The sequence below is a fragment of the Giraffa tippelskirchi genome, chromosome 7, assembly GCF_054371585.1.
Source record: "Giraffa tippelskirchi isolate mGirTip1 chromosome 7, T2T-mGirTip1v1.2.pri, whole genome shotgun sequence".
NCBI lineage: Eukaryota > Metazoa > Chordata > Mammalia > Artiodactyla > Giraffidae > Giraffa > Giraffa tippelskirchi.
Window position 1 is genome coordinate 98,086,734 of NC_137281.1, and position 21,796 is coordinate 98,108,529.

The 21,796-nt window shown below is 37.8% G+C and overlaps 1 protein-coding gene across 1 annotated transcript in view; it reads right to left on the reverse strand.

Annotated features, from left to right (window-relative positions):
- The window catches only part of FSIP1 (fibrous sheath interacting protein 1), a 201,463-nt gene that overhangs the window by 5,827 nt on the left and 173,840 nt on the right, over positions 1–21,796 (reverse strand). Inside the window, exon 11 of the mRNA XM_081507144.1 lies at positions 9,258–9,768. Coding sequence (XP_081363270.1) covers positions 9,258–9,768 — 511 coding nt within the window. The remainder of the gene's footprint in view (positions 1–9,257; positions 9,769–21,796) is intronic.

Sequence of the window (21,796 nt, forward strand, 5' to 3'; positions counted from 1 at the left end):
GGAAAGTTATGACCAACCTAGACAGCATATTTAAAAGCAGAGACATTACTTTGCCAACAAATGTCCATCTAGTCAAGGCTATGGTTTTCCCAGTAGTCATGTATGGATGTGAGAGTTGGACGGTGAAGAAAGCTGCTGCTGCTGCTGCTGCTAAGTCGCTTCAGTCGTGTCCGACTCTGTGCAACCCCATAGATGGCAGCCCACCAGGCTCTGCCATCCCTGGGATTCTCTAGGCAAGAATACTGGAGTGGGCTGCCATTTCCTTCTCCAGTGCATGAACCGGAAAAGTGAAAGTGAAGCTGCTCAGTCATGTCTGACTCTTAGCGACCCCATGGACTGTAGCCTACCAGACTCCTCCGTCCATGGGTTTTTCCAGGCAAGAGTACTGGAGTGGGGTGCCATCCATTCCCTTCTCCGGAAGAAAGCTGAGTGCCGAAGAATTGATGCTTTTAAACTGTGGTGTTGGAGAAGACCCTTGAGAGTCCCTTAGACTGCAAGAATATCCAACCAGTCCATCCTAAAGGAGGTCAGTCCTGGGCATTCATTGGAAGGACTTATGTCGAAGCTGAAACTCCAATACTTTGGCCACCTCATGTGAAGAGTTGACTCATTGGAAAAGACCCTAATGCTGGGAACGATTGGGGGCAGGAGGAGAAGGAGACAACAGAGGATGAGATGGCTGGATGGCATCACTGACTCAATGGACATAGGTTTGGGTGGACTCTGGGAGTTGGTGATGGACAGGGAGGCCTGGCGTGCTGTGATTCATGAGGTTGCAAAGAGTCGGACATGACTGAGCAACTGAACTGAACTCAACTGAGAACTTGTTCTGAGGACCCTAATAGGATTATGCAATTAGTTTTCTTACATATAAACTGAATGCCATATTTCTCAAATATGTACAGCAAAATCTTGTGACTTGCATTAATTTGACAGATTGAACACTCCACACCAGGGAGCCTGATTTCAATAAGTGTGGCTAGGGCCTTGGACATAGCTGTAAAACAGACAAGCAAAAAAATTCCCAGATGGTCTCTACATTCATCCTGGTTAGGAATAATGCTCTAGTGGTTTGTAACAGTGCTTCTCAAACTTCACTGTCATTATCACAGGGGAGCTTATTAAAGTGCAAATTTTGGTTCAGTAGGCTTGGGGTGGTGCCTTAGGCCCTGAACTTCTAATGATGCTCCAATGATTGGACAATATTCTAAGCAACAAAGGCTTATAATGTGGGATGGATATCATATGGCCCCAAAGGGTCAAGCACATGAAGTAGAGAGGGCCAGATGGGGCCACGTTTTCCAGCAGAGTACATGCTCCTAAACATCTGCTATTCTGCTCTCCTCCCCAAGTGTAAGACCTGCTGATTTGCTAGAAAAGTCAGAAGTCTAGGCTTTTATGAGAAATCTGATGAAATGTTAAGTACTATGTAGGCCAGCCAAATCCAATCACTGCACTAATCATTTTATGTGAATTTTCTCGTTTGATTCTTATTACAATCCTAGAGGATAAGTATTAAAGCCATATTGTCTTATAGATAAGGGAACCAAGGTAGAGAGGAGAGAGAGATTAAGTAACTTGTGCAAGATAATCTGCTAAAAGTCAAACAAGGATTCAAACCCAGGTCTGACTCACTCACAGCCCATGTTCCTAACCCCTAAACCAGATCATGCTGGTGGGTGGTTGAGCCAGGCATCTCTGCTCATCTACATTCTAGCCTTGAATCCTGCTACTTAGCTGGACTCTGTTAACTTTATCCTTTGGGTAATTAATTTTCTCCTTGGTTTTATGTTCTCAGTTTCAATTTAGAGTGACCAACCATCCAAGTTTGCCAGAGACTGAGGGTTACCCAAGACAAAGGACATTGAGTGTAAAATCAAGGCACTCCTGAGAAAACCAAGACTGTTGGTCTCCTTAGTTTTCATTTAATGGTTTTATGTTAAAAATAACCATATCTGATTCACTGTTACATTTGTTATAGAAATTTTACAAAACATTATTCAATAAATGGGTCCTATAGGAAATTCCACTGTTTTCCTTGAAAAATTAGTGTAGTCTTGTCCCCCTTTTTTCGATTGACTTTGTGTCCCTTTATGCCTTACTCTATCTTTGTTATTTGTCAATCATATTTCCCTCTTAGTTACATGAATTTGTTGATAAGCAGCTCAAGCGCTTGATTACAAAAAAAAAATACATGCATAGATGCCTTTTTGATTATCTAGAAATCAATTCAGCATAAGAAGCTTTGATTAAGTACTAGACTAACCACAGACCTGCAGTACTAGTGTACCTGGCAATGTCTCCGTGGTTGATGTGATCAAAGACCACTTACTCCTCTCACACTTCCATGTGGGGGAACTTTCAGTGGGCATGCATCCAGCTTCACCCCCACCATGGGAAAGAACAGTCAGTTATCTGACTGGTGAGTCTAGGGGAAGAAACAGCATGCTCAACTCAATCCTCTCTCCAAGGAGGTCACCATTCCCTGCCAGGGTGCCCTTTGCTCCTCTGTACTACTGATCCACATGGACAGGTCTCCATGGGTGAGGCTTGATGATTTTCACCTCTGCCAGAGTGAGTATGTAGGTTTATCTTGAGGGCATAACATCAAGAAGACCATTTGGCTGCCTACCCAAGTGACATCAATCCCCTACTTTTCATCAGCAATAAAGCCAACCTCCTAATCTTCATTCGTCAGAATCTAAACATCTCTCAGTTGGTTTGACAGGAGTGGGGAAGAGAAGACGCTATTTATCGGTCTTCTGAAACCCCAACAGTAAGTGAGTGTAACACTGAATTTACTGGACCTTTGTATCCAAAAACTCAAATAACAGTAGTTACCACTAAGCTTAAAGCACAAAATTAAAAATGAAGTATTTCAGGAGGGGGCAATCAAGGTGGCAGAGTGAAAGGACATGAAGCTCACCTTCTCCCACAAATACATCAAAAACACATCTAATGTGAAACAGTTCTCTCTGAAAACAAACTGACAGAAGGACTCTTATACAGCCAAGGCTGTAAGAAAGATACACACAGAATTAGGAAGGGAAGAAAAGCAATCGGGACAGGATCTATGCCCCAGGGAGAGGATTCAGATGAAAATGGAGATTACTCAAGCAGACATCTGCCCTGGGGAGTGAGCAGTTCAAGCAATAGATTGGGTGCTCCAGTCTGGGGTCTTACACAGGGGAGATAAGCCCCTTGGCTTGTTGGAGGACCTCTGGAACAATTAGAAGGGTTATGGGAAGCTTAGACTGTTCGTGTAAGGAGTGCATATACACTGGCTAGGCCTAAGGCAGGACAGAGAGACATTTGCTCTAGGAGCAGCTGGTTTTCCACACCTGCTTGCCATGTGCCCCAGCCGAAGATCCAGTCTGCTCACCCCATGCCACACCATGGCACTGAATCTGAGGTGCCCATGACCAAGAAACGACTCAACTGTAGGACACAGAGGTTATCCAGTCCTGAGGTGGAGTCTGGGTGGGGTGGCAGTTGCCATTGTTGGCATTTACTCAAGTGGAATCTCAGAAGCCGCCCAGATCTCTGACAGCAATTGCTCCACACACAACTCACCTCCTGATACACATCAAGAGTCCACGTGGGCACCAGTCAGCCCTGTAGAATGGTTTCACCACAGGGCAGGGGCGGTAGAAGCTGGGGGCAGTGATCAGTTGTGAGGGACAAAGGTGACTAGCACTCAAGCCTGCATCTGAGCAAAGACATGGTTGCCTCCATAAGTAGCACATCAGACTTCTGTCTGTGCATGGACCTTACTTATTTCAGCAGCCCCCTTCTCTGGGGCAAGAGTTCTGAACAGGGAGAGGGAAAACACACACACTTAAAGGGAGAAGAGTCAGCTCAGAAAGGAGGAGATAATAAAGATCAAAGAGGAAATAAACAGGGACAAAAAATTAGAAAAGATCAATGAAACCAAGAGATGGTTTTTTATAAAGCTAACAAAAGGGAAGGGAAGAAGTAAAACTGTCATATTTGTAGATGACATGATACTTTATATAGAAAACTCTAAATTCTCCACCTAAAACCCATTAGAATTAATAAATAAATTCAACAAGGGAATAGGATATAAGATTAATACACAGAAGTCTATTGTTTTTCCACACACCAATAATACTATCAGAAAAAGAAAATTTTCCCTTTTAAAATTAATCTCTTTTAAAAATCACATCAAAAAGAATAAAATACATAGGAATTAACTTAATCAAGGAGGTAGAAGACCTATACTCTGAAAACTATAAAACATTTATATAAGAAATTGAAGATGATACACAGAAATGGAAAAATATCCTGTGCTCTTGGATTGGAAGAACTAATATTGTTAAAATGGCCATACTATCCTAAGCAATCTACAGATTTAATGTAATGCCTATCAAAATACCCATGACATTTTCCACAGAACTAGAACAAATAATCCTAAAATTCGTACGGAACCACAAAAGACCCCAAATTGCCAAAGCAATTGTGAGAAAAAAGAAGGACAAAGTTGGATGTATAACTCTTTTAGACTTTAAACTATACCACAAATCTGCAGAAATCAAAACAGCATGGTACTGGCAGAAAAACAGGCATGTAGATCAGTGAAATAGAACAGAGAGCCCAGAAATAAACCAATGCACCTATGGTTGATTCATCTATGACAAAGAAGGCAAGAATATGCAATGGAGAAAAAAATCTCTCTTTAATAAGTAGTGCTGGGAAAATTGGGCAACTATATGTAAAAGAATAAGGTTACAACATTTCCTCACAACATATATAAAAATAAACTCAAAACAGATTAAAGACATAAATGTAAGAACTGAAACCATAAAACTCTTAGAAGACAAAATAGGCATAACATTTTTTGACTTAAATTGTAGTAACTTTTTTTAGTCTGTAGCCTAAGGCAAAAGAAATAAAAGCAAAAATAAACAAATAGAACCTTACTTAACTCCAAAGCTTTTGCACAACAATAGAAGCCATCAATGAAACAAAAAGACAACCTGCAGAATAGGAGAAAATATTTGCAAATGATATGACTAACAAGGGTTTAATATCCAAAATATATAAACAGTTAATACAACTCAATGTCAAAAAAACAACCCAATCAAAAAATGAACAGAAGATCTGAAAAGACATTTTTCCAAAGAGGACATGCAGATGACTAACAGGCACATAAAAAAGATATTCAACACTGTAATTATCAGAGAAATGCAAATCAAAATAAAATGCGATATCACCTCACAACTGTCAGAATGGCTATCATCAAAAAGTCTACAAATAACAAATGTTAGAGAGGATGTGGAATAAAGGGACCCTTGTACACTGTCTGTGGGAATGTAAATTAGTACAGCCACCATGGAAAATAGTATGTAGTTTCCTCAAAAAACTAAAAAGAGAACTACCATATGACCCAGCAATTCCACTCCTGGTTCTATACTCAAGAAAAAAAAGATGAAAAGACTAATTCAAAAAAACACATGTATCCCAAAGTTCTTAACAGTACTATTTACAATAGCCAAGATATGGATGCAATCCAAGGGACCATCAACAGGCAAATGCATAAGAAGTGACATATCTCTCTATCTACCCACCTACCCATAATGGGATATTACTCAGCCATAAAAAGAATGACAAACTACTATGTGTAAAATAGATAAGCAACAAAAATATATTGTGTAGCACAGGGAATTCTAGACATTATCTTGTAATAACTACTAATAGAGTATAATATGCAAAAATATTGAATCACTATGCTATACACCTGAAACCAATATTGTAAATCAACTACACTTCCCCCAAAATGAGGTACTTCACACTGGAAACTTCTAATACATCTGTGAAGCAAATCTTTATCTTCAATACCACAATTGAAATTGGTCCTCAGTGTCATTAGATTTGGACCCCGATGCTTTTGAACTGTGGTGTTGGAGAAGACTCTTGAGAATCCCTGGGACTGCAAGGAGATCCAACTAGTCCATCCTAAAGGAGATCAGTCCTGGGTGTTCATTGGAAGGACTGATGTTGAAGCTGAAACTCCAATACTTTGGCCACCTTATACGAAGAGCTGACTCATTTGAAAAGACCTTGATGCTGGGAAAGATTGAGGGCAGGAGGAGAAGGGGACTACAGAGGATGAGATGGTTGGATGGCATCATCGACTCAGTGGACATGAGTTTGGGAAACTCTGGGAGTTGGTGATGGACAGGGAGGCCTGGCATGCTGCGGTTCCTGGGATTGCAAAGAGTCGGACACAACTTGAGCGACTGAACTGAAGTTTTATCTGACTCGATCTTTTAGAAGCAGAATTTTAAAATTCATAACAGATCTCAGTTCATGTAGGAAAAGAAAACAATATATTTGCTACTTAAAGAGAAAATGAATGATTCTTTTTATTTTCTTCCTGTCTACTTACAGAAATCTCATCTGAATCATATATTCACAGATTTCTGTTTCCTGAGAAAGAGGGAATATGAAATAACAGCTGAATACACTGTAATTTCTCATTATAATTACATCTTTAAAAGGCTTTTTGCCAGTAAAACTGGTCTAGCATTTAGTTTTGGGGTTCACTTTTGCATAAATCACATAATGTCCAATTTGGTATTTTAGAATAAATTGATTAGCAAGTTATTTTAATGATTGTAAATGTTGAGGTTAGTAAAAGAAAAACTCCCAGCTTCGGATAGGCTGACAAGCATCCAAAATAATAATGTAGGATTTATTCCTTAAAGTTTATCATGTAATAAACAGAAAGTAAAATATGGTTCATATATTCACATCTATGCTATCTTAAACCTCCATAATCACAGAGTTGTTTTAGTCAAACACTGGGAATATCTAGAGCCATCAGAGGCATGTTTTCAGAAGTTAAAGGTAAATCACCATAGCTTCTTTCCATTAAGTCACATTAAATTCTAGTTCATTCATATTTTCATGCTCTACTTGGTGACAGATATACATCACTGTGACTGACATTCACATGGAAGTAATGTCATATCTCAGTAAAATGCTCTTCTCAACCCCCACATACTGACTCCATGAGAATGAGACCCCATACACAATAAATCATCATACCCAACTGAATAAGTTTTGATTACAGTAGACAAAAAAGAAATGCAGATACTTTCTTCCTAATAAAAACTTTTTTTCCAAAAAGAAAACTACACTGCAATCTTAAAGTAGAACAAAGTTTTTACAGTCTATTTGTTAAGTGAAGATGGTTGGCGGAAGAAGACAGACCACACTCACTTAATTGAATTACCTGTTGTAAGTAAACTCTGCTGTGAGGTAAAAAGAGTATAGCTTGTGGAATTTCACTAAAAAAAAAAGAAAAAAGTTCCAAATCTTTATACAGAATGTCAGGCTTGCGTAATTCTTAAGCAATACCACCTGCTTTCATTCATAATGCAAAGAATAAATGTGAACCGCATTTTCAGTGTATTATTCTAAAACTGGGGCTTCCCAGATGGTGCTAATGGTAAAGAACCTGCCTGTCAATGCACAAGATGTAAGAGACGTGAGTTTGATCCCTGGGTTGGGAAGATCCCCTGGAGGAGGATACAGCAACCTACTCCAGTATTCTTGCCTGGAGAATCCCTGGAGCCTGATGAGCTACAGTCTATAGGGTCTCAAAGAGTGGGACATGACTGAAGCAACCTAGCACAGACTCACATGTCTAAAACTGGATAATTTAAATTCCTTTATTTATTAAACAGGCACTTGATTCAAGGCAGCACTTTGGATATCAGAGAAGATGTAACAATGAATCAGAAGATAGGACCTCTGTCCTCAAACAGGTTACATAGTTTTAAGGAAGAGTATATGGGTGTGTGTGCATAACAATGTGAGACTGTGTAAAATGATGTCATAGGGGACTAATACCCTTGGACATTCAGAAGAGAAGTAAAACTTTTAAAAGAGAGGAGCAGGGAAGGTTACATTTAGACAGGATGGGGTTAGAATTCAACTACCATTGAAGGTATACCTGAACATTCCTGAGAAGAAATAGTCTTGACCAACATAGAGAGCACTGTACATCCTGAGCCCAAATTAGCTATAACCTGAATAACATTTAAGGCACTACATAGAGACTGATTATGAAGAGAACTTCAGGTCAGATTCTGACGGCCTTGAACAGCAAGTGAAGGAATTCAAATTTCATTCAACAGACATAGGAGAGCCATAGAAGCTTTTTGAGCTGCAGAGTATGTTCATCAAAGCTGTACTTTGGGGGAATTAGTTTAGGTGGTTGACAATGGCAAGAGAAGAGACAGTAGAGCAGGGATGCCTGATCAGATTACTGCATTGATCTAGCTGAGAGGGTAGGAACAGCAAGGGAGTGATGGACATGAGAGACATCGCAGAAGCAGAACAAACAAGATTTGAAGACTGGAAGTGGGAAGCAAGGGAAAGGGAAGAATCAATGATGACTCACATTTTCAGCCTGGGTGACTGAAGAAATGGAAGTCAAGAGGAAAATCTGAGTTGAGAGGGAAGGATGAGGAAATTAGTTTGAGTTCATAGCCAGAGGGCAGTTAGAAATACAGGGCTAAGGATTTAGTTCAGAATTAATAAATTATAGATTTAATAAGTAATAGGTGTAGATTTAATAGGCAATATATTTTAATCTACATGAGAGGAAAAGTTGAAGCTATTTAAATAAACTCAACAAATATAACATAGACTACGTTAGACCTCTAACATAAATAATTGAGTATTTGTTTATATCAAAAAACTGCCCGTAGTATTGATATTTTGTAGCATTGGTGAGATGCAACACTGTATCAAAAAAAAAACCCTGACAATATACAAGCAGCTGGGAGGGGAAGTTTGTGTACCAAAACTAACAAAACCACAGTGATACACAGCATCCTACGAATTCATTCCTTGGAACAAATATTCATCACTGATATTTGGAAGTTAAAATACTAAGCAAATCTACTCAAATTATTTGTAGCCATTCAAACTAATTTCTCTTTTCCTCTGAAATCAACACTGCTTTCTGGATAACCATAACTACCATAACTAATAATGGCATCATTATTTAGTTATCATTAAAAATAATGGTTTTTTTAAGAGTACTAATCCCACTAATGATCTGATATAAACATTAATAAATATGTTCTTATGTTAGCATGCTCTTCATTGACCCATCTGTGACTTTCAAGGATACCTCCTTATCCTACTATATTTTGAACTATATGACCTTTATATCAAGGTGGTTAGTAAAGATTATTTTCAGTGTATTCTGCAAGCCTCACCTGGTTTGGGTTTCTCTGGAGGGCTGAGTTTCACATGTTGGTCTTCAGATGAAAGGCTCACATTGACGCCATACAGTGGATCATCCAAGAAAGAGGGCCTTTTTAGTCTCCCAACGCCCAGAGTCTTAGACATAAAGTAGTCTTCTGTATCACTAATAACCTTGTCCTCAGAAAACTGAAGGTATTTCACATTCTCTGCTTCGAGGAGTAGAGCTGGTGACCTGTGATGCCCAGTCAAGGCTTTGGTGAGAAAGTAGCTTCTGGATGTTTCACATTCTACATTCTTGGGCACATTTACGTCCTCCACCTCAGTGCTTCTAACCTTTGCTTTTGACCAGTTTAATGACTCAGAGAGAGTAGATCCAGAAAGTTGGGGGAACTCAGGTATCATATCCTCAATGTCTTTCTCTTCTCTTTCTGGAGACAGTCTAACTGTGGATTTTTGTTTGAATGAGCATTCATCCAGAAGACACCTTAACTGTTCCTCAGAGAGAAGTGATGTTGAATCTAACTGATGAGACAAACCAAAAGTTTCCATAGTCAGTTGAATGAATAAACACATTCATTTTTGGTAAGCTTTCAGTAATACAATATAAATGCAAGTAACAGAAAATCCTTTACAAAAAACACCCAAATAGTACAATCATTCATTTTAAACCATTCAAAATTGCAGGGGAAATGTACAACATGCCTAAAGAAGAAGCTTAGAATCAATCACACATACTAAAATCCAGGAAAAGTCCCATGACACTGATGGAAACAAATTACTGCACCAAACTAAATACTAACACTGTCTACATTTAGTAATACCTTGGGTTGAAATGAAGATGTTAGAAAAACCCTTCAATTTTTTAAGTGGTGGGGCATCAAGCGGGGTAGTAAGTAACCACTTCTTTGATAAAAAGCAAGAAATTCTGCCACAATATCTAGTTGGTGTTTCTCTGTTTCCTCCATTTCTGGGTATGAACCCTATCACCATCCAATTCCTTAACTCAGGCAAACAGGGTGGATTCACCTGCCCCTGGGGATTCCCCACTCCTATGTCTATCTACAACTTTCAGTGGACAATACTACGGAAGACAGAAAAGAAAGGGAGAAGGGGTGATGCATCCTGAAATGTGTAGTGGCTTCAGTGCTACAGGTCTAGACAGAGGCCAGGGGCATTCCAACATCAGTGAACTCTGGGAGGAGGATTTGATCATTTAATCTGTTTGTAAACATTATCAGGGTTGACTGTTTCAAACAAGATATTAAGGATTTAAAAACATTTTTTTCTCTTCCAGTAATGTTCTCAGGAAATAAAACTAATCAAACAAAATTATAGAGCAATGTGTTCTTCAAGGATTCAACTGAACCGCATGCCACCTGAATTGCAACAATGATTGGAAAGGAACATGATTGAAATATATTGAAAGACACTGAAAAAAATTCTCCTTCTTTAAAGAATTAGCACTGTACCTGATTTACATACTAGATTATCTAGGATAACATTAATCCTCCTTTACAGGGGAGTGAACTATCTGACAACAAGAAGTCCCCATAAGAAAACCTAATCATGACTTGTAATGACCTTAACTTCTACTTCAATAAAGTAAAACAATGTTACTGGTCTAATCTGTAGCACACAGTAAGAATTAACAGAATATTCTGCATTTACAAAGTATTGGTGGGGAGCTATCATGGAACTAGTATAGTTAATTCCCCATAATTGTGTAATGCCTCTAACGTAGCTAACAAAAAGTAGCATGTAAAAAGAATTTTGTATCATGCTTTTAAAATATATCATATGTTTTAAAATTATATTTAACTTCCATATATCAAAAACCAAGTTTCATAGTGGCAAGTACCATTAAGAGTTTGAAAGCAACAAGAAATTGTCTGGGAATATATTCTTAATAATCATACGGGATTCAAAATTCAGGTAATTCACCTTAAGGTTAATGTGCATGACCAAAAAAAATAGGAGTTGTAGCTTTTCTAAAGAAAAAAAAAAAAGAGTTGTATCATATGTTAGCAAATCCTACTTTTAATCACTAGACATTTCAGGTATCCAGATGTACTACTTTATCCATTACTAGCAGCATTTCCTTCACCCAATATGTAAAGCTAGACAGCTAGAAAATGAAAGCAGTCCTTATATGGTACCAGATAATTAAACTACACAGTCAAAAACTGCTTATATAAAATTTCTTGTAATGAGTAAACAATTTGCTAGGATTTAGAAAGGGTCCACTGACTGTTATCCTCAGCAAACATCAAACCAAAAGCTTAACATATGAAATTTCCAGACCCTAGGAAAAAATCAGTCCATACTGGAGCAAGAGGGTAAAGGAATATGGAAGGAGGTCTCTGGGAGGGAATAAAAGAGGGGGCGGTGGAAAACTGGTAGATTCTCTGATATGTTTGATCACATCCCCAAATAATATTGATAGGATAAATGCTTAGAAGTTCCAAAGATTTATTTAGCTGGATACACGAAAATTAAGTCAAAAGAAAAATAACTATGGACTCTGAAAAAACAAGAAGCTATGTGAAAAGAAAGGAAAGGTAGTTTTTCAGAGACATTACAGAAAATTAAGCAAAAGAAAATAATATAATTATTAACTCTACAACAAACAAAAAAAGTTGTACAAGAAAAGATACTATAGGGTGCTACTTACAAGCACTGAAATTGAAGCTGTGATCAAAAATCTCCCAAAAAACAAAAGTCTAGGACCAGATGGCTTCACAGGAGAATTCTATCAAACATTCAGAGAAGAGCTAATGCCTAGCCTTCTAAAACTGTTTCAAAACGAAAAAGGAACACTTCCAAACTCTTTCTATGAGGCTAACATTACCCTGATACCAAAACCAGGCAAAGACAACACAAAATAAGAAAACTACAGGCCAATATCACTAATGAACATAGATGCAAAAGTCCTCAACAAAATTTAAGCAAACAGAATTCAGCAACACATCAAAAAGCTCATATACCATGATCAAGTTGGATTTCAGGAATGCAAGGATTCTTCAATCTACGCAAATCAATCAATGTGATACACTACATTAACAAATTGAAAGATTAAAAACCATACAATAATCTCAACAGATTCAGAAAAAGCCTTTGACAAAATTCAGCACCCATTTATGATTCAAACTCTTCAAAAAATGGGCATAGAAGGAACCTACCTCAACATAGTAAAGGCCATACATGATAAGCCTACAGCAAACATTATTCTCAATGGTGAAAAACTGAAAGCATTTGCCCTAAGATCAGGAACAAGACAAAGGTGTCCACTTTCACCACTATTATTCAACATAGTTCTGGAAGTCCTAGCTACAGCAATCAGAGAATAAAAATAAATAAAAGGAATCCAGATCAGAAAAGAAGAAGTAAAGCTCTCACTGTTTGCAGATGACATGATACTGTACATAGAAAACCCTAAAGATAGTATCAGAAAATTACTAGAGCCAATCAGTGAATTTAGCAAAGTTACAGGATATAAAATCAATAGACAGAAATCACTTGCATTTCTATATAGTGACAATGAAAAATCAGAAAGAGAAATTAAAGAATCAATCCCATTCACCATTGCAACAAAAAGAATTAAATATCTAGGAATAAATTTACCTAAGGAGACAAAAGAACTGTACACAAAAAATTATAAGACACTAATGAAAGAAATCAAAGATGATATAAACAGATGGAGAGATATTACATGCTTCTGGGTAGGAAGAATCAATATTGTGAAAATGACTATACTACCAAATGTAATCTACATATTCAATGCAATCCCTATCCAATTACCAATGACATTTTTCACAAAACTAGAACAAAAAATTTTGCAATTCATATGGAAACACAAAAGACCCCAAATAGCCAAAGCAGTCTTGAGATAAAAGAATGGAGCTGGAGGAATCAACCTTCCTGACTTCAGATTATACTACAAAGCTACAGTCATCAAGACACTATGGTATATAGACCAATGGAATGAGATAGAAAGCCCAGAAATAAACCCATGCACCTATGGATACCTTATATCTGACAAAGGAGGCAAGAATATACAATGGGGCAAACAGCCTCTTCAATAAATGGTGCTGGGAAAACTGGACAGCTACATGTAAAAGAATGAAATTAGAACACTTCCTAACACCATACACAAAGATAAACTCAAAATGGATTAAAGATCTAAATGCAAGACCAGAAACTATAAAATTCTTAGAGGAAAACATAGGCAGAACACTCAATGACATAAATCAAAGCAAGATCCTCTATGACCCACCTCCTAGAGTAACAGAAATAAAAACAAAAGTAAACAAGTGGGACCTGATTAAACTTAAAAACTTTTGCACAGCAAAGGAAACTATAAGCAAAGTGAAAAGACAACCCTCAGAATTGGAGAAAATAATAGCAAGTGAAACAACTGACAAAGGATTAATTTCCAAAATATACCAGCAGCTCATGCAACTCAATGCCAGAAAAACAAACAACCCAATCAAAAAGTGGAAAAAAGACCTAAACAGAAATTTCTCCAAAGAAGGCATACAGATGGCTAACAAACACATGAAAAGATACTCAACATCGCTCATTATTAGAGAAATGCAAATCAAAACCACAATGAGATATCACCTCACACCAGTCAGAATGTCCATCATCAAAAAGTCTACAAACAATAAATGCTGGAGAGGGTGTGGAGAAAAGGGAACATTCTTGCACTGTTGGTGGGAATGTAAATTGATACAGCCACTGCGGAAGATGGTATGGAGATTCTGCCGGGAGCCAGCTCACGAGATCCCACCCATGACAAGGTCATGAGGAGAAGGACTGATCGAGCAAGGCTTCTCAGGCCTCAGGGATTCTCGGAAGGCTGCCTCAGCACTCACCTTAAAGATGATATCTGTCTTTCTGATGTTAGCTATAATAAACCTCTTCTTATTTTCTGTGACTTGGGCAAAAGGCTTTTCCTGATTCTCTTCTAAAATAGATCAATCTGAAACCTCAATCGACAAGGCCCCCGAACGGTAACACCCTAATAAAATGATCTAGGATATAGAGTATACTAATCCAAATTCCTCTTGCTGGCATATTGGTTTGTTTAATAAATATACCTGTGTCTTTGGAGCTAATGTGCATGACTGCTCCTTAACAATAAAACAGTATTGAGAGCCTCCGCACAGAAAGCCCCAATGGGCACAGAACCCTTTGTAGGAAAAAAGGCTTATTAGGAAATATAAGAAATATTGCTTTGTGAAACTGTTACTTAGTCTATATTTACTCACTATGTTTTTGCTCTTAACGTATTTAGCCTATATAATGAAAGCATAATAGTTAGAGATTTATAAATAGAAGTTTAGCTTTAATTTGTTAATGTGGTGTATTACATTGATTGATTTGCGGATGTTAAAAAAACCTTGCATTCCTGGGATAAAGCCCACTTGGTCATGATGTATGATCTTTTTAATATGATGTTGGATTCTGTTTGCTAGAATTTTATTAAGGATTTTTGCATCTATGTTCATCAGTGATATTGGCCTGTAGTTTTCCTTTTTTGTGACATCTTTGTCTGGTTTTGGAATTAGGGTGATGGTGGCCTCATAGAATGAGTTTGGAAGTTTACCATCTTCTGCAATTTTCTGGAAGAGTTTGAGTAGGATAGGTGTTAGCTCTTCTCTAAATTTTTGGTAGAATTCCACTGTGAAGCCGTCTGGTCCTGGGCTTTTGTTTGCTGGAAGATTTCTGATTACAGTTTCGATTTCCGTGCTTGTGATGGGTCTGTTAAGATCTTCTATTTCTTCCTGGTTCAGTTTTGGAAAGTTATATTTTTCTAAGAATTTGTCCATTTCTTCCAAATTGTCCATTTTATTGGCATATAGCTGTTGGTAGTAGTCTCTTATGATCCTTTGTATTTCTGTGGAGTCTGTTGTGATCTCTCCATTTTCATTTCTAATTTTGTTGATCTGATTCTTCTCCCTTTGTTTCTTGATGAGTCTGGCTAATGGCTTGTCAATTTTGTTTATCTTCTCGAAAATTTTTTAACATCCGCAAATCAATCAATGTAATACACCACATTAACAAATTGAAAGAAAAAAACCATATGGTTATCTCAATAGATGCAGAAAAAGCCTTTGACAAAATTCAGCATCCATTTATGATAAAAACCCTTCAGAAAGCAGGAATAGAAGGAACATATCTCAACATAATAAAAGCTATATATGACAAACCCACAGCAAACATTATCCTCAATGGTGAAAAATTGAAAGCATTTCCCCTAAAGTCAGGAACAAGGCAAGGATGCCCACTTTCACCACTACTATTCAACATAGTTTTGGAAATTTTGGCCACAGCAATCAGAGCTGAAAAAGAAATAAAAGGAATACAGATAGGAAAAGAAGAAGTAAAACTCTCACTGTTTGCAGATGACATGATCCTCTACATAGAAAACCCTAAAGACTCTACTAGAAAATTACTAGAGTTGATCAATGAATATAGTAAAGTTGCAGGATATAAAATTAACACACAGAAATCCCTTGCATTCCTATACTCCAATAATGAGAAAACAGAAAGAGAAATTAAGGAAACAATACCATTCACCATTGCAACAAAAAGAATAAAATACTTAGGAATATATCTACCTAAAGAAACAAAAGACTTATATATAGAAAACTATAAAACACTGATGAAAGAAATCAAAGAGGACACAAACAGATGGAGAAATATACCGTGTTCATGGATTGGAAGAATTAATATAGTGAAAATGAGTATACTACCCAAAGCAATCTATAGATTCAATGCAATCCCTATCAAGCTACCAATGGTATTTTTCACAGAACTAGAACAAATCATCTCACAATTTGTATGGAAATATAAGAAACCTCGAATAGCCAAAGCAATCTTGAGGAAGAAGAATGGAACTGGAGGAATCAACCTGCCCGACTTCCGGCTCTACTACAAAGCCACAGTCATCAAGACAGTATGGTACTGGCACAAAGATAGAAATATAGATCAATGTAACAAAATAGAAAGCCCAGAGATAAACCCACGCACATATGGACACCTTATCTTCGACAAAGGAGGCAAGAATATACAATGGAGAAAAGACAACCTCTTTAACAAGTGGTGCTGGGAAAACTGGTCAACCACTTGTAAAAGAATGAAACTAGAACACTTCCTAACACCGTACACAAAAATAAACTCAAAATGGATTAAAGATCTAAACGTAAGACCAGAAACTATAAAACTCCTAGAGGAAAACATAGGCAAAACACTCTCAGACATAAATCACAGCAGGATCCTCCATGACCCACCTCCCAGAATATTGGAAATAAAAGCAAAAATAAACAAATGGGACCTAATTAAAATTAAAAGCTTTTGCACAACAAAGGAAACTATAAGCAAGGTGAAAAGACAGCCTTCAGAATGGGAGAAAATAATAGCAAACGAAGCAACAGACAAACAATTAATCTCAAAAATATACAAGCAACTTCTGCAGCTGAATTCCAGAAAAATAAACGACCCAATCAAAAAATGGGCCAAAGAACTAAACAGACATTTCTCCAAAGAAGACATACAGATGGCTAACAAACACATGAAAAGATGCTCAACATCACTCATTATTAGAGAAATGCAAATCAAAACCACAATGAGGTATCATTTCACACCAGTCAGAATGGCTGCTATCCAAAAGTCTACAAGCAATAAATGCTGGAGAAGGTGTGGAGAAAAGGGAACCCTCTTACACTGTTGGTGGCAATGCAAACTAGTACAGCCACTATGGAGAACAGTGTGGAGATTCCTTAAAAAACTGGGAATAGAACTGCCATATGACCCAGCAATCCCACTGCTGGGCATACACACCGAGGAAACCAGAATTGAAAGAGACGTGTGTACCCCAATGTTCATCGCAGCACTGTTTACAATAGCCAGGACATGGAAGCAACCTAGATGTCCATCAGCAGACGAATGGATAAGGAAGCTGTGGTACATATACACAATGGAATATTACTCAGCCATTAAAAAAAAATACATTTGAATCGGTTCTACTGAGATGGATGAAACTGGAGCCCATTATACAGAGTGAAGTAAGCCAGAAAGTAACACAACAATACAGTATACTAATGCATATATATGGAATTTGAAAGATGGTAACGATAACCCTATCTGCGAGACAGAATAAGAGACACAGATGCATAGAACAATTTTATGGACTCTGAGGGAGAAGGTGAGGGTGGGACGTTCTGGGAGAATAGCATTGAAACATGTATATTATCATATGTGAAACAGAACACCATTCCATGTTCGATGCATGAGACAAGGGCTCAGGGCCGGGGCAATGGGATGACCCAGAGGGATGGGATGGGGAGGGAGGTGGGGGGGGGGTCCAGGAAGGGGAACACGTGTAAACCCATGGCTGATTCATGTCAATGTATGGCAAAAACTATTACAATATTGTAAAGTAATTAGCCCCCAACTAAAATAAATAAATTTATAAAAAATAAAAAAAAAGAAGTTTAGCTTTAATACAAATAATAAGACAATTGTTGATTTAACTGATGATTCTTACTTAGAGCTGACCTTCAGCTTGCTGTTCTATGACTTTATGGAACCACATTCTTTCCTGTTAAGCTCAAGGGGTAGGATAGATTACCGAAAACAGGTTTTACCTTGAAACTTTCTGTTGATGAATTCTTTCCTGCTGTGCCAGATACAAAAGTGTTCTGGCTGATCAACCCTTATCAATAAAGAGTCACAAGATGTTAGCAGGCCCCCAGGCCAGAAGATGATGTAAACAAAATGAACTAAGATATGCAAACGATGTCGATAAGGGTCAACACTGTTGACCCATTAAACTGATTTGGTATGACTCTACACTTTACATTTGTTTCAATGTACCACTAAAAATATAAAAGCTGTCTTGAAAACAATAAATTCAGAAGACACTTGGAAACACCAAGACTCGCTGTGTCTTCTCATTCGCATTGCCGACACCGTCCATCCTGAGGGAACCCTGGACCAGCTAGAGCAGGACTCCAGCAAGATTCCTTAAAAAACTAGGAATAAAACCACTATATGACCCAGCAATCCCACTCCTAGGCATATACCCTGAGGAAACCAAAATTGAAAAAGACACATGTATCCCATTGTTCATTGCAGCAATTTTTACAATAGCTAGAACAAGCAATCAACCTAGATGTCCATCAACAGATGAATGGATAAAGAAATTGTGGTATATATACACAATGGAATATTACTCAGCCATAAAAAGGAATGCATATGAGTAAGTTCTAATGGGGTGGATGAACCTAGAACCTATTATACAGAGTGAAGTGAGTCAGAAAGAGAAAGACAAATATCGTATTCTAGCACACATATACGGAATCTAGAAAAACAGTACTGAAGAATCTATTTACAGGGCAGCAGTGGAGAAACAGACACAGAGAATAGACTTATGGACATGGGGAGAGGGGAGGAGAGGGTAAGGTGTATGGAAAGAGTAACATGGAAACTTATATCACCATATGTAAAATAGATAGCCAACAGGAATTTGCTGTATGGCTCAGGAAACTCAAACAGGGGCTCTATATCAACCTAGAGGGGTGGGATGGGGAGGGAAATGGGAGAGAGTTTCAAAAGGGAGGGGATGTATGTATACCTGTGGCTGATTCATGTTGAGGTTTGACAGAAAACAGCAAAATTCTGTAAAGCAATTATCCTTCTTTTAACAGTAGCCAAGGATTTAACTTTGTTACTTCAAATATCCTTTCTCTTTTCTACCATTTTTTCAAAATAGTCAAATCACAATTTTTGCTTACCCTGGTCATCACTATTTATATTAAGACTTGTGTTTCCTTATTAATTTTCTGTTTTGATGATCTGTCCATTGGTGTGAGTGGGGTGTTAAAGTCTCCTACTATTATTGTGTTACTGTCAATTTCTGCTTTTATGTCTGTTAGTGTTTGTCTTATGTCAACCAGCTATATCTTTGGGTATCAGAAGCCTATCCAGATTTCACAGAGCCTGAAATTATATAATCTAGTAGCAGGGGAAAGGTACTTCTTCAAGAACAATAATACAAAAGTACAAATAGAAAATAGGTACAAGAGTGAGTTTCTTTTTCTTTAGAATGTGAAAAAGATCACAGCAAATTAATGGAGGCTTGGAAAATCAAGTTCATCTCTTATGTTATCTCTTTAGATCATTTACCAAAAATGCTTATATAGAAATGTTTCCTGATTGTAATCTAGCTTCCTCTTCCCACTCAACGTTCATACAAGAGAGGGGCCCTGGAGCTTAAGCCTCACTGGTTCTATAGTACATCTACTCCCGAGTGCTCCAAGATAAAGCGTAACACATCTGAATCTGTATACACAGAAATCTGGAGGAGGGCATGGCTACCCACTCCAGTATTCTTGCCTGGAGAATCCCATGGACAGAGAATCTTGGAGGGCTACAGTCTACAGGGTTGCAAAGAGTTGGACATGACTGAAGTAACTAAGCACGTGCACACACACACACACACACACACAAATACACACAGAGAAATAAGCTCAACTACAATCACCCTGATCCTCTGGGGGAAGCAGTTCGATGGGAAAGAAAACGTAGGAGACTAGAACCTGGGCTTTAGTCCAAGCTTTCCACCTTGTTCATGTCACGTAAGGACCCACTTCATACAGCTATGAAACAGGGAGCTGAAGAAGACGAGCTCAGCATTAACTTCCAGCCCCAAAATTGCTTTTTATGAATAACTACTCCAAAATTAAAAATAAATATAAGAATGAGATGTTCAATTGTACCTCAGAATGTGACCTGGGTAGAATTTATGAAGACAAAACATCACAAAAAGAGAACTTTTATTTCTTGAATTTCTTCACAATACCAACCTTGAACTCAAAAAATAATGAACAATTCTCTAGCCTCAAACATTATAAGTAAAAGTGAACCAAGTATATTAAGCCTGCAGATTAAATTAAATTCATCACAGTGTTTCTGAGTGGTAATATATCAGAACCTTCAACACAAGCCATCTTTCTCATCTTTTGATTCTCTGCAGAGCCTTGCCCACAATCTAAGCTCATTAAATCAGTATTGTGGGAATCAAATGAACTAAGGTTGCTGAATGTTTTGAAATGGCTAAGTACTACATTAATATAAGTTATTTACAAATGCTGAATGGGACTAAACTGGGTCTTATAACAAATATCCCTAATCACCCTTGATAGTGCAGGGGCCATAATCCATATCCTTCATCCAGTTTGCTTTGAAACTCTGAGCTAATGAGCTCCATAGCTGAACGACTCACTGTGCAAGCACAGTCACTGTAACCATCTGTTCAAGTCCTCACCTCAAAGTATTCGTCTTTCATGCCAGCTCTAATTTTCCAGTATTTCATAAACAAGTTATTTATTCATGCTATTCCTGTCCTTTATGAAATTCATCATAGAGCATTTCAGTCTTCATTTTTCCAGACCAGAGCCCAATCTATTTTCTCTCCTTCTGTGAAAGCCCCTCTTTTCCCATCCTCATTTTAGTAGCCTTTTTATGGATCTTCTTTCTTGTTTTAGCCAAAACAGACACACTCCAGAGTCAATGAGTAAATGTATTGGATTTTCTCATTAGAAAAAAAAATACTATAGACCACTTGTGGTGTTAGTTCTCACGCATCTTGCTGGTCTTGTTGGCACCCCAGGTGATGTCTTACAGAATAATAACTAGCATTCACTAAGCACCTACTTTGGGCCAGATACTGCCCTATGCACCTTACATGTATCAATTCCTCAAATCTTCATAATAAATCTATGTAGATACTATTGCTATTCCCATTTTATAGATGAAGAACTAAAGCAGTAAGAAATTAAGAAAACTGTCCTTGGTCATACAACTAGTAAGGGGTGGAACTTGAATCCAAGTAGTCTGGGTCCGCCTACCAGGCTACACAGCCTCTCAGTATAAATGAGTTCTCCCTCTATCATTTTCTACGTGTCCTTTAACAAACTGAGCTTCGTTCTTCAGTCCATTCCCTCAGATATTAAAAACTCTTCCTGTAGATTATTTCACTTAACTTTGGATTTTATTACCCACACTAGCTTAGTATCTTACCCAGATTGACACAGTGTCCTCTCCTTCAGCTCATTTCAGGGAGGAAAAAAAAAAAAAAAAAGACAACCTCAGTTCCATTCCCAGGGTGCCCACTGTTTACACTTCTCCACCCATATAAATACCAGTTTGGTGTAGGAGCTAAATCTGATGGGGAGTGCAACTTGTAATTGCTGGAGAGGGATCACAGACTGTGGATTACCTCACCCTCATCCCTGCCTCCCATGCTATGCTCTGTATCTGGAGTTTCCCCAGCCATAAAAATCTCTACTCATTTCGCACTAGATTTATTGACAAGGCAATCAAGATTATGTCTCTGGTGCAGATAACCAGAAAGTCAAGCATTATAAACTAGAAGGCAATTTTGTCCTTTGATGTAAGCTTATGTCTAATGTTGGATTTCCAACCCCCACCCCCACCACAAATGCTAAGTTCCTAAAGACACACCCTATAAAGCCAATACAGT